The sequence below is a fragment of the Cyprinus carpio genome, chromosome B22 (genome assembly GCF_018340385.1).
Source record: "Cyprinus carpio isolate SPL01 chromosome B22, ASM1834038v1, whole genome shotgun sequence".
Lineage (NCBI taxonomy): Eukaryota > Metazoa > Chordata > Actinopteri > Cypriniformes > Cyprinidae > Cyprinus > Cyprinus carpio.
The window spans coordinates 5,475,089-5,493,531 of NC_056618.1; the positions used below are offsets into that span (position 1 = coordinate 5,475,089).

The 18,443-nt window shown below is 37.2% G+C and overlaps 1 protein-coding gene across 1 annotated transcript; it reads right to left on the bottom strand.

Annotated features, from left to right (window-relative positions):
- Positions 1–325: 325 nt before the first annotated feature.
- LOC122141458 (ribonuclease inhibitor-like) lies at positions 326–14,490 on the bottom strand. The gene is made up of 5 exons (XM_042748940.1): positions 14,472–14,490; positions 10,849–10,900; positions 2,062–2,235; positions 710–884; positions 326–334 (listed from the first exon to the last, which is right to left on the bottom strand). The coding sequence occupies exons 1-5, from the start codon at positions 14,488–14,490 to the stop codon at positions 326–328; spliced, it is 429 nt and encodes a 142-aa protein (XP_042604874.1).
- Positions 14,491–18,443: the final 3,953 nt, after the last annotated feature.

An 18,443-nucleotide genomic window follows, 5' to 3' on the forward strand; every position in this document is an offset into this window, starting at 1 on the left:
GTGAATGAAGACCACTGTCTATAACAAACACAATATGATATTATTAGTATTATGGTATTGTTCAATTATTTTTACTACTGGAGGTGAACAGATAAAGTAATAATATTCCAGGTATAGCTGTGGTGCTGAGTGCAGCTGCTGGTGAAATGTACTCACTTCAGTAATTGTCTTCAGCTCACACACAGGGTTCTTCAGTCCCCTCACAGATCTCTTTGACTCCTGAGTCCAGCAGACGACTGTTTGTTCAGGTTCATCTCTTTCAGGATGGTTTTGGAGGAGAGAACAGTAGCTAGAACTGAACAGCTTTTCTCTGTCAGCTCACAGGTTATTCAGCCTGAACACAAAAACAGCATTTCAGTCAGGACACTTTCCTCAAGTGTATTTATTACAGTTATATTGCATACTGTTTTCGTTGGGGTGGGGTTGAAGGAGGGAGTTTGATTGTGAGCAGCGATGCGATAGAAGAGATGCTGAAAGAATAGAATTAAATGAAGCGCTGTGATATAAGTGTCAAGACTGGATTGGTGTGAGCTTGACTGACGTGGTCTGGCGTCTGAACTAACACCATGCTTGATTATTATTATTATCAGCACATATTCAACACACATCAGATCACCAGCTCTTCATATCTGATCACACATGTGACTGACAGTCTTTAATACTGAATAATCAAAGAGGTTTCAGTGTATAAATCATGTTCACATCTCACATTATTTTTCTCCAGTTTGCTGTGAGAGTCCATCAAAAGAGCAGAGAGTTTCTCTCCATCCAGATCTCCTAATTTATCTTCACTCAGATCCAGTTCTTTCAGTAATAATGGACTTTTACCCAGAACTCCAGTGAGATACTCACACGCTTCCTCTGCAGCAGGACTTTTCAAAAACCTACACGAAGCACATAAGGATTTCAGATCATTTAGCCACAAATTCTGTTGCGTGTCTGTTGAATTTCTCTGAACTGTTATTTAAAGGGTGTGCTATTATGCTTTTTGACTTTTTCAGCTTTAGTTAGTCTGTAATGTTGCTGTTTGAGCATAAAAAAAATCTTTGCCAAAGCAGACAAACTTAGAAAGTGAAAGTGAAAGTCGTGACATTTGTCAAGTATGGTAGCCCATACTCGGAATTGGTGCTCTGCATTTTAACCCATCCAAGTGCACACACACAGCAGTGAGAATTGAACACACCGTGAACACACACCCGGAGCAGTGGGCAGCTATATATAATACAGCACCCGGGGAGCAGCTGGGGGTTCAGTGCCTTGCTCAAGTGCACTTCAGACATGGGTATTGAGGGTGGAAGAGAGCTCTGTTCATTCACTCCCTCCCCACCTACAACTCCTGCCAGTGACCTCAGGATACAAGTCCAAATCTCTAACCATTAAGCCACAGCTGCCCGCGCTACAATCATCCGGGTTTAAACCGCACTTAAATTGATTTGATTTTGACGCAATATTTAAACTGTAGCTCGCAGTCAGGTAAGGGGCATGACATTTCCCGACCAGGCTCCGAGTGCTGTCAATCACAAACCACACTGGCCCAGCTAACCAATCACAGCATATTTTGTATTTCAGAAGGCGAGCCTTCATCTGATACAGGAACTATTCCAGCCGTTCAGCCAGACTGGGGAGAGAGGTGTTGTAATAATGTAAAATATGTGAAAAATAATGTGTTTTTTTGAACAACCTAGTACAGGGATAGGCAACTTCGGTCCTGGAGGGCCACTGTCCCTGCAGAGTTTAGCTCCAACCCTAATTAAAAATACCCTGAACAAGGCAAACAGTGTTTTCGGGATTACTAGATAGATACAGGCAGGTGAGTATTTTTATGAGGGCTGAAGCTAAACTCTGGCAGGATAGTGGCCCTCCAGGACCGGAGTTGCCTATCCCTGACCTAGTATGAGAGCCTGTTCTAGTACACCCCCAAAACAAAATCAAGACTTTGTAAAAGAGTATAATAGGACCCCTTTTTTTCCACTTCATGTCATTCCTATTCAACAATGGTGCTTTTGACCCTATTATCTATTTTCATACAGATTATTATTTAAATTTTTAATTATTTTTTACCTGATGGTCTTTAATAAACAGAGTCTATCCTGTAGTAAATCACTGAGCTGCTTCACTCCTGATGGTCCAGGATCATTTTCTGTGAGATCCAGTTCTATCAGTTGTGAAGGGTTTGATCTCAGAGCTGAAGACAGGGCTTTATAACCTTCTTCACTGATACTGCAGTCTGAAAGTCTAAAGAAAGAATGAATGAATGAATAAATAAATGTATTACACCATTAGGATATTAACATTTCCCCATCACCTCAAAAACATCAATCTGTTTGTCAATATTTTATAAGTGTATCTACACCAACACACCAATTTCACATCACTGACCCATTCCTTGTGACACAGCATCAGTTTACAGACCAGCTGGAGCTTTACATTGATTCATGTTTAGATTAACCAAATTCAGACCTGAGTATCTGTAGTGTCCTGTGAATTTCTCAGCAGACTGGAGATTTCTGTCACTCCAGAGTCTCCTATTCGATTCCTGCTCAGATCCAGCTCTCTGAGGTTTGAATTAAACGCTGATGCCAGAGCAGCACAACCTTCATCTGTAATACTGATGCAGTTTAACCTGTAGAAGAGAGAACACAACTAATTAAGATATAGATACAGTTACACAAATAGCAGCTTTAGCTTCTACTTTTATCCACCAAGTGGAGATTTGCATGACAATCACATTGTGAAATAACTTTTTTTAATTTTGATCATTACAGTATTTTTGTATTTTACAGTACAATACTTAAGCCTAAACCATATTTACAATGCTATACAGAACAAACAGCGTAGAGAAGGATTTAAGTTTTGAAGGAAGTAATAATATTATTATTGTAATATTTTTGTCTTAATTTCTTTACTTTCAAATGTTTTAGGGTCCTCATACTTTTATTTTGGTGGAAAATTACACGGTGAGCTTTAAGTTTTCTGTGTTTTAGTTCAAAACACAGGGTTTCTGGTGAAATCTGTTAACATCATCTGCCAAAAAAATATTGGAAATTACTTAAATGTAAAATTAAGTGAAACTTCCAAATTCATGTTATAAGCTCAAAATAAACTCGTTCACCAGCCATTTTTTTTTTAATTATTTCTTTTTTTAACAGCCATTCAGAACTTCTTTAGCCAGAAGAAAAATATCAGAAATAAATCAAGATTACCAAAAACACATCTTAAAATTAAAATATATTTCATATTAAATCTGATTCTGAATTACTGAATGCTTTCAGTTTTCAACAGTCAAATTTAGTTTGGAGATACAAATAACAAAAAATAAAACAATTCTTTTAATTTGTTTTTATTTCCAAATATAGCTCAGTCCAAAATGAATGTTTAGTGGTAAACATGTTAAAGATTAACGGAGAGGCTGTCAATTGATAAAGTGATCAGCTGTTTCCTCACAAACATCTGTGTACTGAACTCCACTGTTATCCTTTTAAAAAAGCCAAATCAAGGCCTTGTCTCCAGCAGCTCCAGAGACAAGCGCTGCGACTCAGACATCTCACAGACATTACACACCGGATGTGTCACCTGTACTCTATTCTGATGTTCAAGCTTCAACAGTGAATCTAATCAAAAGTTCACTAAAAGAACGAACAAAGTGAATTTTAAAGACACAGTGCTTCTCCAGTGTGCTGATACTAAATGTTTGAGGTGCTGGTTTTAAGAAGAAGATTTATTGAGCCTTTTCTGATTTGATAACTGCACTAACCCATATCACAATGTCGAGTTTATTTTGATTAATTGTGCAGTCCTGGTGAGAAGCGTGAAATATTTTCAAATCTATGAAACTGTGGTGTGTCACTAGAGTCTGGGTAATTAATGGGATACACTTTTAAAATACTTACTTCAGCATTTTCCAGTCTACACTGTACATTTTCAAACAGAGTCAAGATGATCTTCATTCCTGGGTTTCCTAGTTTATTCTCACTCAGATCCAGCTCTGTCAGATTTGAAGGGTTTGAATTTAGAGCTGCAGTCAGAACATGACACCCTCCTTCTGTGATACAGTTGTTCTTCAGACTACATAAAGAGAAAACACTTCAGTTTAATCTGAATATTTACCAGCATGTTTTAGCTGACAGTTGACAAATACTGCTGATGATGAAGATGATGATGATGACGACAACCACATTACAAAATTCATGTTTTTTTCAGTCAGCAAATCTCTTACACAAGACACACAAAAAACACCCAGCAGCAAGAATTTAAAAATGTCCTTGTAACATTGAAATAATGTACATCAGTGTGTAGAGTGTACAGTGTTTATCCTGCAGTAGAGCAGCGATCTGATTCACTTGTGCAGAACATTGAGATCCAGTGATCTCTCTACTCATCGTGCCCAGATCTAGACTTAAAAAACGAGGTTCATGGTCATTTGCATTCAGAAACGCCTCCAATAAACCATATATGGTGACAACAGCTCCCTTTATAAATCATGTGAATGTATAATGTCCTCACTGAAATCATGGAAAAAGAAAGCAGAACTGACTGAGAAGCCATTCTGTGCTCTCACTAAACAGACCAGCGCTCTTTGAAAACACGTTCTCTGCACAGCGCATGGTTTGTTTAATCTTCCAGCAAAGCAAGATCAGTGACACTATACAGTAGGTAGACATCCAAAATGGGTAATACCGCCGCACGTACCGACGCCGCAGGGCTGTGGCGTTAACTGCAAATCAGTTGTCCGTTTAGTTTGAATTTGCCGCTTGCTCACAACTGCTGTCTTCACGGAAGCTTTGCGTTCAAATATTTCAACTCAAATCAATATTTTGCATCTAATTATTTACTTATGTGGCAAGTAGCTGTGTAATAAGCACGATAATGTACATCCAGCCGGTTATTCTCGCAGAATAAACCCCTTCAGGCTGATACAAGACCCCTGCTTCGCTGATCACCCTGTCGGGGTTTATTCTGCGAGAACAACCGGCTGGATGTACATTATCCTGCTTATTACACAGATTGTCACACAAGTACATGTTCTAGAATGAAGAAAATAAAAAGATGTACTGCAGGAATTTTGGCCTGAATGTTTTCCGTTCACAGTAAAGCTGGGTAAAGTTATATACTGGTGAACGTAAACTACAACAAATGCAATTTTTCCATTTTAATTTCCCACAATTATAACCTACAGCTGCAATCAAAATTACTCAACCCCTCAGAGACTGCAGTACTTTACAAATGCAAAATTTTCTGAAGGTCCAGGATAAAATAAAAATTGCATCTATAACAGTTCACTAGCATACTAAAAGTCATAATGTCAACATATAATGTAATATTTTTGATTTATAAGATTTTAGTAACAGAGCTATGTCATAATTATTCAACCCCTATTCAACATTGCTGTTTTATGTCACATCTCTACATGTGCTGAAGTAGCAAAAATGGCAAAGTCAACAGAGATCTCACAAAAGCTAAAGAGAATCTATAGAGAATAAATAACTGTATTACTTAAAGTCTAAGGCTATTTGAAGATTTCCAAGACATTAAAAGTTCCCAAGACACAGCTCTCAGCCTTATTCCTTAGCTTAAAGTGTGTTTGTTATACCAGAAAACCTTTGAGGGTGTTGAAGAAAAAGGACAATATCATAAAATGTTTAATCAGAGCAACTGAGAAAAACCTACAATGTACATCTAAAGACTTGCAAGATGAGCCGATGAAAGGAGTAAAACCATTTCAATGCAGTGTGTAAGAAGAACACTAGACAAGTATGGCCTTCATGTTGAGACATCTTGATAAATACCACTCTTGATCAAGAAGAACAAAAGGCAGACTTGAACTTGTTAAAATTCATTTGTGTAGACCTGTGGAGCTCTGGAAGAATGTTTTATGGAGTGATGTGACCAAACTGGAACTTTTTGGACCCATGGATCAGCGGTATGTCTGCTGCAAAAGATACAAAGCTCATAAGCAGAAGAACACCATCTCCATCGTTAAACTTGGAGGTGGATCAGTGCTGTTATGGGGCTGCTTTACTGCAGCAGGAAGTGGAAATCATGACTGTATGAAAGACATCAGGGATTCTTTAAAGTATCAGGCCATTTTGGCAAGAATTCTGATGTCTTTGGTGTAAAGACAGAAGCTGATGATCAATGGACTTTCCTGCAGGACAGCCATTCCAAAGCATACACACAAATCTACTTATGCTTGGTTCAGGGATCAGTCATAGAATGTACTTGAGTGGCCTGTTCAGTCTCCAGATTTAATTCTCATTGAAAATATCTGAATTTAATGAAAGCAGTGGCAATGTGAAAACCAAAGATCATCAGTGATCTGGAAGCTTTTCAGGTGAGGAATGGGCCAAGACTGTAGTAGAGAGGTGACAGAAGCTTCTAAACACTTATAGACAGGGTTTATTGCTGATTTTAAAGAATAAAAGATTCTGCTCAAAATTTGACTTTTTGAGGGCTGAATAACATTGAACACAAATATTTAGAGCCAATTTTGAATTATCATCATGATTCATCAATGTTATATTCTCAGAATAACTCAAAAGTGTATTAACAAACTTTCTCTAATACTTTACTGATGCCTTTGTTGAACTGGTTTCATAAAGTGATGTCCTCCGCAGCAAAATGCCTTGCAGGTCAAGGGGGTTGAATAATTTTGATTGCAACTGTATTATAACCTTCTTCAGTGATACTGCAGTCTGAAAGTCTACTGAAAGATTAAATCAATACATAAAAACATTTATTACACCATTAGGATATTAACATTTCCCATCACCTTAAAAAAAAAAAAAAAATCAATCTGTCAATATTTTATAAATATATCTACACCAACACACCAATTTCACATCACTGACCCATTCCTTGTGACACAGCATCAGTTTACAGACCAGCTGGAGCTTTACATTGATTCATGTTTAGATTAACCAAATTCAGACCTGAGTATCTGTAGTGTCTGTGAATTTCTCAGCAGACTGGAGATTTCGGTCACTCCAGAGTCTCCTATTTGATTCCTGCTCAGGTCCAGCTCTCTGAGGTTTGAATTAAACGCTGATGCCAGAGCAGCACAACCTTCATCTGTAACACTGATGCAGTTTAACCTGTAGAAGAGAGAAAACAACTAATTAAGATATACATACAATTACAAAAATAGCAGCTTTAGCTACTACGTTTAGCTTCTCTTTGGAGAAGGATTTCAGTTTTAAAGGATGGAATAATACATATGCTATTGTAATTCTTAAGTGTTAATTTCTTTACTTTCAAATGTTGAGCCCCCAACATTTTTCATACAGATTCTGTAAAATGAAATTCCAGGACTTTTCAAGCACTAATTTTGGGGATTTCAAGAACATTCAACAAACAAATTCTGTAAAATCAAATACCACAACCATCAAATAACAAATCAATCAGAACTCAACAAACAAAATCAGAGCTCTTACTTTTCAAACAATACTCTTATTATCTTTCAAATTCTAATAAAACAAAATGGTACAAACAAAGTGCAGCACAAAAGCATGCAATGACTGTGGTAACTTAAACATTTGAAAGAATATTATTATTTCCTTATTCAAACTTTTTTTTTTTTTTTCATGAATATATGATTGACCTAAAGAACGAAAGCTGTATCATACACTTGGGAGATATTGAGCTATATCACCACTTATCAACACTATGCACTTAGCTCATGAGATGTAGGCTACAGATACTTGGTTCACTAGAATGAGAAAATATTGTAATACTATTTTTAAGATTTATTTTTTTTAAATGACAAAATATCTGTCTTTTAAATCACACAAATCTAAACAATGCAGTTGTATTTTGAAATATTTGAACTAATATAGGGCTGTAACTAATGATTATTGTGTTAATCAAGTAATCTACATATTTTGACAATTGAGAAATCTGATATTTTTTAGTAATACAAATAGACCTAAGTGAAAAACAGGCTTAAGGGTGACTATTTATATAGAAACTATCGATGAGGCAATAATAATTGGTTCAAATTAGGTCTGTGCGATTAATCAAAATTGTAATAAAATCACGAATTGAGCGTGCGCGATTTCTAAATCGCTTTATAGCACGATTTTCCGCGGTCCCGACCTCCCGCAGTATGCCATCCGATCCAGTCAGAATGCAGCACGCCTATGTGGAGCGCGAGCCCAGAAGAGACTGGGCATATGCCTAACTCCAGGCTCACAAGCTCTGTCTGTGATGCGTATTTTTTCCGAGCCCATGATGGATCAGAACGTTCAAACTGCACGCGGTAAAAGATGTGAACAGAAAAGGTTAGAAATCGAAAGGTGCAAAAAGAATGAATATCTAGCGCATGAGCATAGAGAGAGTTGTGAGTGAGTGAGTGAGTGAGTGAGTGAGTGAGTGAAGACATGTTTTAAGTGCGCGCATTCTCTCCGGACGAGAGCATCGTGTATCTGAGCACGCGTGTCTGGTTTTGTGACAAAGCAAAAGAAATCTGCGTGCAAGCGGAGAGATTCGCGCTCACGCATTATTTTAATGTGCTTTCGCGTTACAATAACGCGCTCTCGCTGCTGCTTCTGAGCTGCATACACATACTGTATACGCAACTGCCAAACGGAGTACGTGTTGAAGCTTGGGCAATAAATATATTTCAGCACCTGAGGCACCGCTACAGGGAGCTCTATGACCAATGCATGGCAAAAAAAAAAAAAAAAAGACCTGGACACGGGTTTTATTATTTTTTTTTATTTTTGTGTTTTTTGCCATATTCTCGACATTTTGTTTGACATCTTTAACTTAGTGATTATTTTGGACTTATGTCTGTTCTAGAGGCATGTTACACACTTTTTGATAAGCTCTCATTGGTTTTCTTTTGGAAATATGTTTCAAATTCATACTGAATGCATTTATGACTGTAAAGCCATGTCTGTGTGTGTCAAAATCGTGATTAAACAAATATTACACAGGGATTGTCACAAGTACATGTTCTAGAATGAAGAAAAAAAAGATGTACTGCGGGAAATTGTGACCTGAATGGACTCTTTTCACATGTTAAAGTGGGTAAAAAGGTATATAATGGTGACGTAAACTACAAACAAATTGCAATTTTGCAGTTTCATTTTCCAAATTATAACTACAGCTGCAATCAAAATTACGCACCCCGCCGAGACTGCAGTAGTAATTTACAACTACAAGCTTTTCTGAAGATCCAGGATAAAATAAAAAATTGCATCGATACCAGTTCATAGATACTAAAAAGTCATAAATGTCAAATATAATGTATATTTTTGAGTTATAAGATCTAAACAGAGCTATGTGACATAATTATTCAACCCCTATTCAACAGTGCTGTTTTAAGTCACATCCCTGAATGTGCCGAAGTAGCAATAATGGCAAAGTCAACAGAGCTCTCTCAAAAGCTATTACAGAAAGCTATAGAGAATTAAATACTGTCTTACTTTAGAAAGTCTAAGGTATATGAAGCTTTCCAGACATTAAAAGTTCTTAGAGACGCTCTCAGCCTTATTCCTAGCTTTAAGTGTGTTGTACAGAAAACCTTTGAGGGTGTTGGAAGAAAAAGACAATATCTTAAAATGTTTATAAGAGCAACCTGAGAAAACTCTGATCAATGTACAGCCAAAGACTTACAGCTGAGACGATTGAAAGGAGTTCAAACATTCAAGGCAGGTGTAAGACGAAAACACTAGGACACGTCTGGCTGTAATGTTGCGCATCTTGATGAATACCACTCTTGATCAAGAAGAACAAAAGGCAGACTGAAAACTTGATTAAAATCATTTGTGTAGACCCTGTGGAGGCTGGAAGAATGTTTTTATGGTGTGGTTAATGTGACACAAACTGGAACTTTTGGAAACAATGGATCAGTGGTAGGGTCTGCTGCACAAAGACAAAGCTCATAAGCAGAAGAACACCATCTCATCGTTAAACTTGGAGGTGGATCAGGCTGTTTGGGGTTGCTTACTGGCGAGCAGGAAGTGGAAATCATGACTGTATGAAGGACATCAGGATCTTTGAAGTATTCAGGCACATTTTGACAAGAATTGTGATGCTTTGGTGCAAAAGACTGAAGCTGATGATCAATGGACTTCATTGCAGGACATCATCACAAAAGCACACATCGAAAATCTACTTCTGACTTGGTTCAGGGATCAGTATAGATGTTTCTTGAGTGGGCCTGTTCAGTCTCCAGATTTAATTCATTGAAATATCTGGTTGATTAAAGAAAAGCAGAGTGGCAATGTGAAAACCAAAGATTATCAGTGATTGGAGCTTTTCAAGCGAGATGGGCCAAGACGTAGTAGAGACGGGACGAAGCTCTAAACATACAGACAGCGTTTATTGCTGATTTTAAAGAATAAAAGATTATGCTCAAAAATTTGACTTTTTGGGGATGATACTATTGAACAAATTTAGAGCCAATTTTGACTTTAATTATAGTCATCAATGTATATTCTAGATCACTCAAACAGTGTATTAACAAAAACTTTCTTAATACTTTTACTGATGACTTGTTGCAAATGGTTTCATAAAATGGTGCCTTCCGCAGCAAAAGTCTTGAAGGTCAAGGGGTTGAATAATTTTGATTGCAAACTTAGTATAACCTTCTTTATATACTGCAGTCTGAAAGGTCTACTGAAAGATTAAATCCTACATAAAAAAACATTTATACACCATAGGATATTAACAAAAAAAAAATCACCTTAAAAAAAAAAAAAAAAAAAAAAAGATCCCTCAATATTTGATAAATATATCTACACCAAACACATCAATTTACTACACGACCCATTCCTTTGACACAGCATCAGTTTACAGACCAGATGGAGCTTACATTGATCATGTTTAGATTAACCAAATTCAGACCTGCGTATCTGTAGTGTCTGTGAATTTCTCAGCAGACTGGAGATTTCTGTCACTCACGAGTCTCTATTTGATCCTGCTCAGATCCAGCTCTTGAGGTTGAATTAAAACGCTGATGCCAGAGCAGCACCACCGTTAATCTGGAATACTGATGCAGTTTAACTGTAGAAGAAGAGGAAAACAACTAATTACGACTATACATACAATTAACAAATAGCAGCTTAGTACTACGTTTAGCTCTCTTTGGGAGAAGGGATTCCGTTTTTACAGGAGGAATAATTACATATGCTATTGTAATTTAAGTGTTAATTTCTTTACTTTCAAACTGTGAGCCTCAGGCTTTATTTGGGGGGCAACAAACCACAGAAACTTAAAGGTCACTGTTCAGTTCACAACAGGTTTATAACAGGAGCACTACTTTTTTGGTTTTCAAGGACTATAATCGAGCACTACTTTTTTGGTTTTCAAGGACTATAATCGAGATCTTATTTTCAAACAATACGTTATTATCTTTCAAATTCTCATAAAACAAAATGATACAAATAAAAGTGGCCGACACCAAAAAGCAGCAATGACTGTTGCAACTTAAACATTGAAAGGATATTATATTTCCTTATTCAAAAACGATTTTGTTTACATGAATCTATGAAGACCTAAGAACGAAAGCTGTATCATACACTTGGGAGATATGAGCTATATCAACACTTATCAACCTATGCACTTAGCTCACGAGGATGTAGGCTACCGATACTTGGTGCCATAGAATGAGAAATGTGTAATACTATTTTTTAGATTTTTTTAAATGACAAAATATTTGTCTTTTAATCACACAAATCTAAAAATCAGGTGTATGTTGAAATAGTTTAACTAATATAGGCTTGTAAACTAAGGATTATTGTGTTAACAAGTATCTACTGATATTTTACAATGAGAAATCTGATATGTTTAGTACTACAAATAGACCCAAAGTGAAAAAAGGCTACAGGGTGACTAATTTATATAGAAACTATCCCCCCCCCCCCGCTGAGGCAATAATAATTGGTTAAATAAAGTACAACCAAGTAAATTAAATGATTTTATAGAAACAACTCTGATAAACTAGGTCTACATAATGTAATATGCCTACACAAAAATTATGGACATAACCAATTAATTATATATGTATGTAACAAAACCGCAGAGGGCAGCAATGCATGGCCTGTTTCACTTTACCGCGTGATTCAAGGACGTTAAATCCATGTAATTTAATTTTGGCCACATGCCAAACTCAGAGCAAGGGTTAGAAACTTTTATTTGAAATCGTGATGTAAAACACATTCGCAAATTTAGAAATATTGTTGATGTACTGTCATGTTTTGGCATAGGTAAATTAATGGACTTACGTTACAAATCTAGTGAGATAAACATGCACTGTTTTCCCAGATGAACGCGAAGAAAACACAAACTCCAGCATATGCAAGGAACGAGTGGTCCCGAGCGGCGAGATCGGCGATGGCTTCACGCTTGTAAAAATGATAACAGTGCAATACATAAAACAACCTCAGACTTTACTGCTTTCAAAAATAAAACCCAAATAAACAGCCACATGCACTAAAAGATTGTTTTTGCACAATATAATGCAAGAACTATCAAAAGTTTTACAACACACACAACTTTATACTAATATAGGCGGGACCGCTTTTCGCCTATAGGAGTCATCCTTGTTAGATCTCGTGCGCTGCCTAAAAGTCAAGGCGAAAACGGCTCGGATTTATATCAGATGCGTGGCATCGTTAATTTTGCTTAAAAAGATTGTTTTATCGAGGAAAAAAATATCACTAATTTTTATACTGACCTTTATAATTCAAATATTTTTCAGTACCTCTCAAAAATATGGCGTTTTTCAAGGGTTTCCAGGACTTTAATTCAACAAAGTCAAATCCAAGCACCTTGTACAACCCTGTTATAAACACTGTTGTACAAATCTGGTGAAATGTGAAATCTTTCACCTCATCTGTCAAAAAAATTTTGGAAAATTACATGAACGCAAACAGGTGAACCTTTTAAAAATTCATGTTATAAAACTCAAAAATAATCTCACCAGCCAGTTTATTTATTTAATTTAATTTAACGCTCATTCCGAACTTCTACTTTTAAACTTAAAAAATGCAGCCTTTGTGTTTGATAACTGCACTAACCCCTCTCACAATGTCAAGTGTTATTTTGATGAATTTGTGCAGTACGCGTGAGAAAGAGTTGAACTATTTTCACAATCTATGAAACTGTGGTGGGTCACACGGACGTCTGGGTAATAATGGGATACCACTTTTAAAATACTTAATCGCAGCTTTTCCAGTCTACACTGTACATTTTCAAACAGGAGTCAAGATGGATCTTTCATTCCTGGGGTTCCTAGATTTATTCTCACTCAAGATTCCCAGGCTCTGTCAGATGTAAGGGTTTGAATTTAGAGCTGCAGACAGAAAACCTGACCCCTCCTTATGATGATACAGTTGTTCTTTCACCATGCATAAAGGAGGAACACCCTCAGCTTTAATCTGAATATTACCGTCTGTTTTCGTTGACAGTTGACAAATATGACTAATGTGACGGAGCCCACATAAAAACACACAGCAGCAAGAATTAAAGTGTCTTGTAACAACTGAAGTTATCAACCTTCAGTGTGTTGAGTGTACGAGTGTTTTCCTGCAGTAGAGAAGAGAATGAGTGCACTCCTGTGTCTCCTAGTTCCCATGTCCACTCAGATCCAGCTCTCTAGGAGTAACGGGTTTTTCCCACAATCCAGTCACATCCTACAGCCTTCATCTGCAGCAGGACCCAAAAAACCTGCAGAAGAGAAGATGAAGATGGATCAATTCAGTGTGCATTATATCACAAAAACATTTAAAGATCATCAAAACATGTTTTAAGGGAATTTACTTGTATCTTTAAAAAAAAAACAAACACAAAAAAAAAGTTGCGTTACAAACAAAATCAGGGGCAAAGTCACTAGATCATCTTCTTCAAAAATCTGAAGGTCTGTCTGGCTTTTAAGCAGAGATGAGGAAAGCTAGCAAAGAGATACTAGCTTGTGAAAAGTAAGCATCATAGTGAATATTACGTTGATCTTTGATGCGGCCTTTCCTATTATTATGTAGCAGAATTCCACCAAAACTGGATGATGATCCACTAACAGAGAACATGATATGGGTTCAGGACATCTCTGGATCGTTTATTTTAACTGATGTCGTGTTGATGCAAACAGTAATTCTGTCATTATGAGAGGAAACTGCAAAGGTTCAGAGTGTCGTGTGTGTTTGTGTGTGTGTGTGTGTTGTGTGTGTGGGTGTTATCACTGATCCTCTCCTGACACAAATCACATGTTTGTGGCCTGTCTGTGATAGTCTGCTGTAGTAGATTACAGCACTGATTGCTATATATGAATGGATCGCTCATCACAAGTCGTAAACTGCCAAAAGACCAGTGAAAGCACACCGGAGTACTTGATCACGCCCTCTTGAATATCCGTAACAGCAAGAGAGCACCATTGAGGCACATGCAAAAACCGCTGACGTAAAATCACCCGGATTTGAGCACATCAGTCATCGTGTTAATATGCTCTATACTGAAATGAAAAGTTAATTTACCATCTGAATAAAGCTTCATGTTCGTACTGTTGTATTCGGACTGTCTGAGTTATTTATCGAATAAAATTATGATGTGTATATCTTTTAATGTTCCTGATTTGAGCACATCTTTCAGGACTCTCCAAGATCACGCAAATATGTTTACTAGAATTAGTACCGTTTCCATGTAAAATGTTGTATGCTAAATAAAATTACTAATTAAACCCAGCATTTACGCATTACTGCTTCAAAATGAAATGCGGTTAATGAAATCATTGTTTGAAACATTTGCAGTTAGCACCTACTGTCGAATAAAAACACTATAACAAAATATAAACAATGAATAACTGTTCAAGGTGATAAGATATGTGTATACAAAGCATTAAAATCTTTCTCAGATTCAGATGCGCACTTGTAATTTGTTATATGTTGCGAGTCGGGTCGTCGAAGTTTATATGTCATGATGTTTCAGATTTAAAAACGCTGAATTGTTATGTGATGATGTCTCGTTAAAATCATACAATTTCCTATAATTCCAATAGATTCATCGTTTACGCACACTAGGGAATTACTAATATGCGGCGCGGGCAGCTTTCACTTCATGACGTCATGAGCCATCCAGTGCTCTATTTAGGCATCAGTGATTATACAGCGTTTGATCTGAGCGTGAGGGGACATTAACGTTACAGTGCATTCGAGGACATTTAAACAATCAGATAATAAGTCCACTGACTATGTTAGTCCCTGAGAAATGTCCACAGATAACACAATCATAAATGTTAACTATCGATGGCCACAACTACTGAACACCCAGCAAATTAGTGACCCAAAATGTCTGATTAAGCTGTTAACTTTTAACAAAACTAAACTGTGCTGACATTTTCATCAAAACAACAGCCATATAATCTTCATTCTTTGAATCATTTTAACATTTTTATGATGCAACAAATTGTATACCTTACAAAATTAGGTGAAATAATAAATATAATTATAATCATATATATATATATATATAGATCATCCTATATTATCTATATCTCTTATATATATATATATTATATATATATTATATATATATAATTCACATGCGTATCATTTATTTCGCCTATTTCACCAGGTCTCACCTCAGCGTCTGAGCGGACCAGTTTGGATCCGGTCGTAAACACTGAGCTGCTTCACTCCTGATGTCCAGGTCAGTCCTGTGAGATCCCGCTATCCAGGTTGTGAGGATTGATTCAGCGCTGAAGACAGAGCTTTCAACTTCTTCACTGAATGCAGTCTGAAAGTCGATTAGGGAAAAAGATGTTATTCTTCATTATAATAAAGATTGCACACACCGTAATGTCTCTAGGAATAGAAGAAGGAAGAAAATAAAAAAGATGCACTATGGGAATTTGACCTGAAATGGAACTCTTTCACAGTTAATGTGGGTGACAGTATATACTGGTGAACTTAAACTACAACAATGCAATTTTTAATTTTTTCAGTTTAAATTTTCCCACAATTATAACTAGAGGTGCAATCAAAATTACTCAAACCCCCAGAGATTTGTAGCAAAACGGCAATGTCAACAGAATCTCTCAAAAGCTATTATTAGAGAGCTATAGAGGAAATAATAACGGTATTACTTTAGAAAGTCTCAAGGATATATGAAGATTTCCAAGGACCTTAAAAGTTCCTAGAGACAGCTCTCAGTCCTATTCCTTAGCTTAAGTGTGTTGTACCAGAAAACCCGTTGAGGGTGTTGAAGAAAAGCACAATATCCTTAAAATGTTTAATCAGAGCAACTGAGAAAACACCTGCAATGTACAGCCAATGTACAGCCTCAGACTCTGTGGCGCAGATGGTAGAACACAAACCAGTTGTTGGGGCAGCTGTGGCCTAATGGTTAGAGACTTGGACTAGTTACCGAAGGTCGCGGTTCGAGTCTCGGTGCTGGCAGGAGTTGTAGGTGGGAGGGGTGGAATGACCAGCGCTCCTTCCACCCTCAAACACAGACTGAAGTGCCCTTGAGCAGGCCCTGAAACTCCAGTTGCTCCCGGCGCTGGATATATAGCTGCCCACTGCTCCGGGGGTGTGTGTTCCGTGGTTCACTTCTCACGCTCTGTGTGTGCACAATTGGATGGGTTATATGCAGAGCACCAATTCCGGAGTATGGAGATACCATACTGGCAATATCACGACTTTCACTCCCTTCACTTTCAAAGACTTGCAAGGTGACCTGATGAGGAAGGGCAGTGTGTAGAAGAACACTAGAACAAGTATGGCCCCTTCATGTTGAGACATGCGAATAAATACCATCTTGCCCAAGAAGAACAAAGAGCAGACTTGAACTTCACTAAAATTCATTTGTGTAGACCTGTTGAGCTCTGGAAGAACGTTTTATGGAGTGATGTGACCAAAACTGGAACTTTTTGGACCCCATGGATCAGCAGCTATGTCTGCTGCAAAAAGCAGACAAAGCTCATAAGCAGAGAAGACACACCCATCTCCATGCGTCAAAACTTGGAGGTGGATCCGTGATGTTATGGGGTTGCTGCACTGCAGCAGGAAAGTGGAAAATCATGGACGGTATGAAGGACATCATGTATTCTTTGAAATATCAAGGCCATTTTGACAAAAATTGTGATGCATTTGGTGCAACGACTGGAAGCTTGTGATCAATTGGCTTTCCTGCAGGACAGTTCAATCCCCAAAGCCACCCCCATCAGGGAAATCTCTACTTCTGGTTGGTTCAGGGATCAGTCATCGAATGTGTTCTTGAGTAGCCTGCTGTTCAGTCTCAGATTAAATTCTCATTGCAAATATCTGGTTGAATTTAAAAGACAGCAGTGGGCATGTGAAAACCCACAAGATTCTCAGTGATCTGGAAGCTTTTTTCAGAAGGCGAAGGGAGGACATGGACCAAAGACTGTAGTAGAGAGGTGACAGAAGCTTCTAACACTATAATCATAATTCATCAATGTTCCTTTCAAAATTTGACTTTTTTGTGGGTTTAATAATTTTGAACATGAATGTTTAGATCCAATTAGAATTTAATCATAATTCATCAATGTTCCTTTCTCAGAATAACTCAAAAGTGTATTAACAAACTTTTTCTAACACTTTACTGATGCCTTTGTTGAATTGTTTTCATAAAAATTATGTTCTCAGCAGCAAAACGTCTTGCAGGTCAAGGGGGTTGAATAATTTTGATTGCAACTGTATTATAACCTTCTTTATGATACTGCAGTCTGAAAGTCTTCAGAAAGACCAAACTAATGAACGAATGAATGAATGAATAAATAAATGCATACATAAAAACATGTATTACACCATTAAGATATTAACATTTCCCATCATCTCAAAAATCAATCTGTTTGTCAATATTTATAAAATGTATCTACACCAACACACCAATTTCACATCACTGACCCATTCCTTGTGACACAGCATCAGTTTACAGACCAGCTGGAGCTTTACATTAAATTCATGTTTAGATTAACCAAATTTAGACCTGAGTATCTGTAGTGTCTGTGAATTTCTCAGCAGACTGGAGATTTCTGTCACTCCAGAGTCTCCTATTTGATTCTCACTCAGATCCAGCTCTGTCAGATTTGAAGGGTTTGAATTTAGAGCTGCACACAGAACATGACAACCGCCTTCTGTGATACAGTTGTTCTTCAGACTGCATAAAGAGAAAACACTTCAGTTTTAATCTGAATATTTACCAGAATGTTTTAGCTGACAGTTGACAAATACTGCTGATGATGATGATGACGACAACCACATTACAAATGTCACATGTTTTTTTCAGTCAGCAATCTCTTATACAAGATACACAAAAAACACCCAGCAGCAAGAATTTAAAAATGTCCTTGTAACATTGAAATAATGTACGTCAATGTGTTGAGTTGAAAGTGTTTATCCTGCAGTAGAGCAAAATCTGATTCTCTCGTGTAGAACATTGAGATCCAGTGATCTCGGCACTCATGTGCCGATCTAGACTTAAAA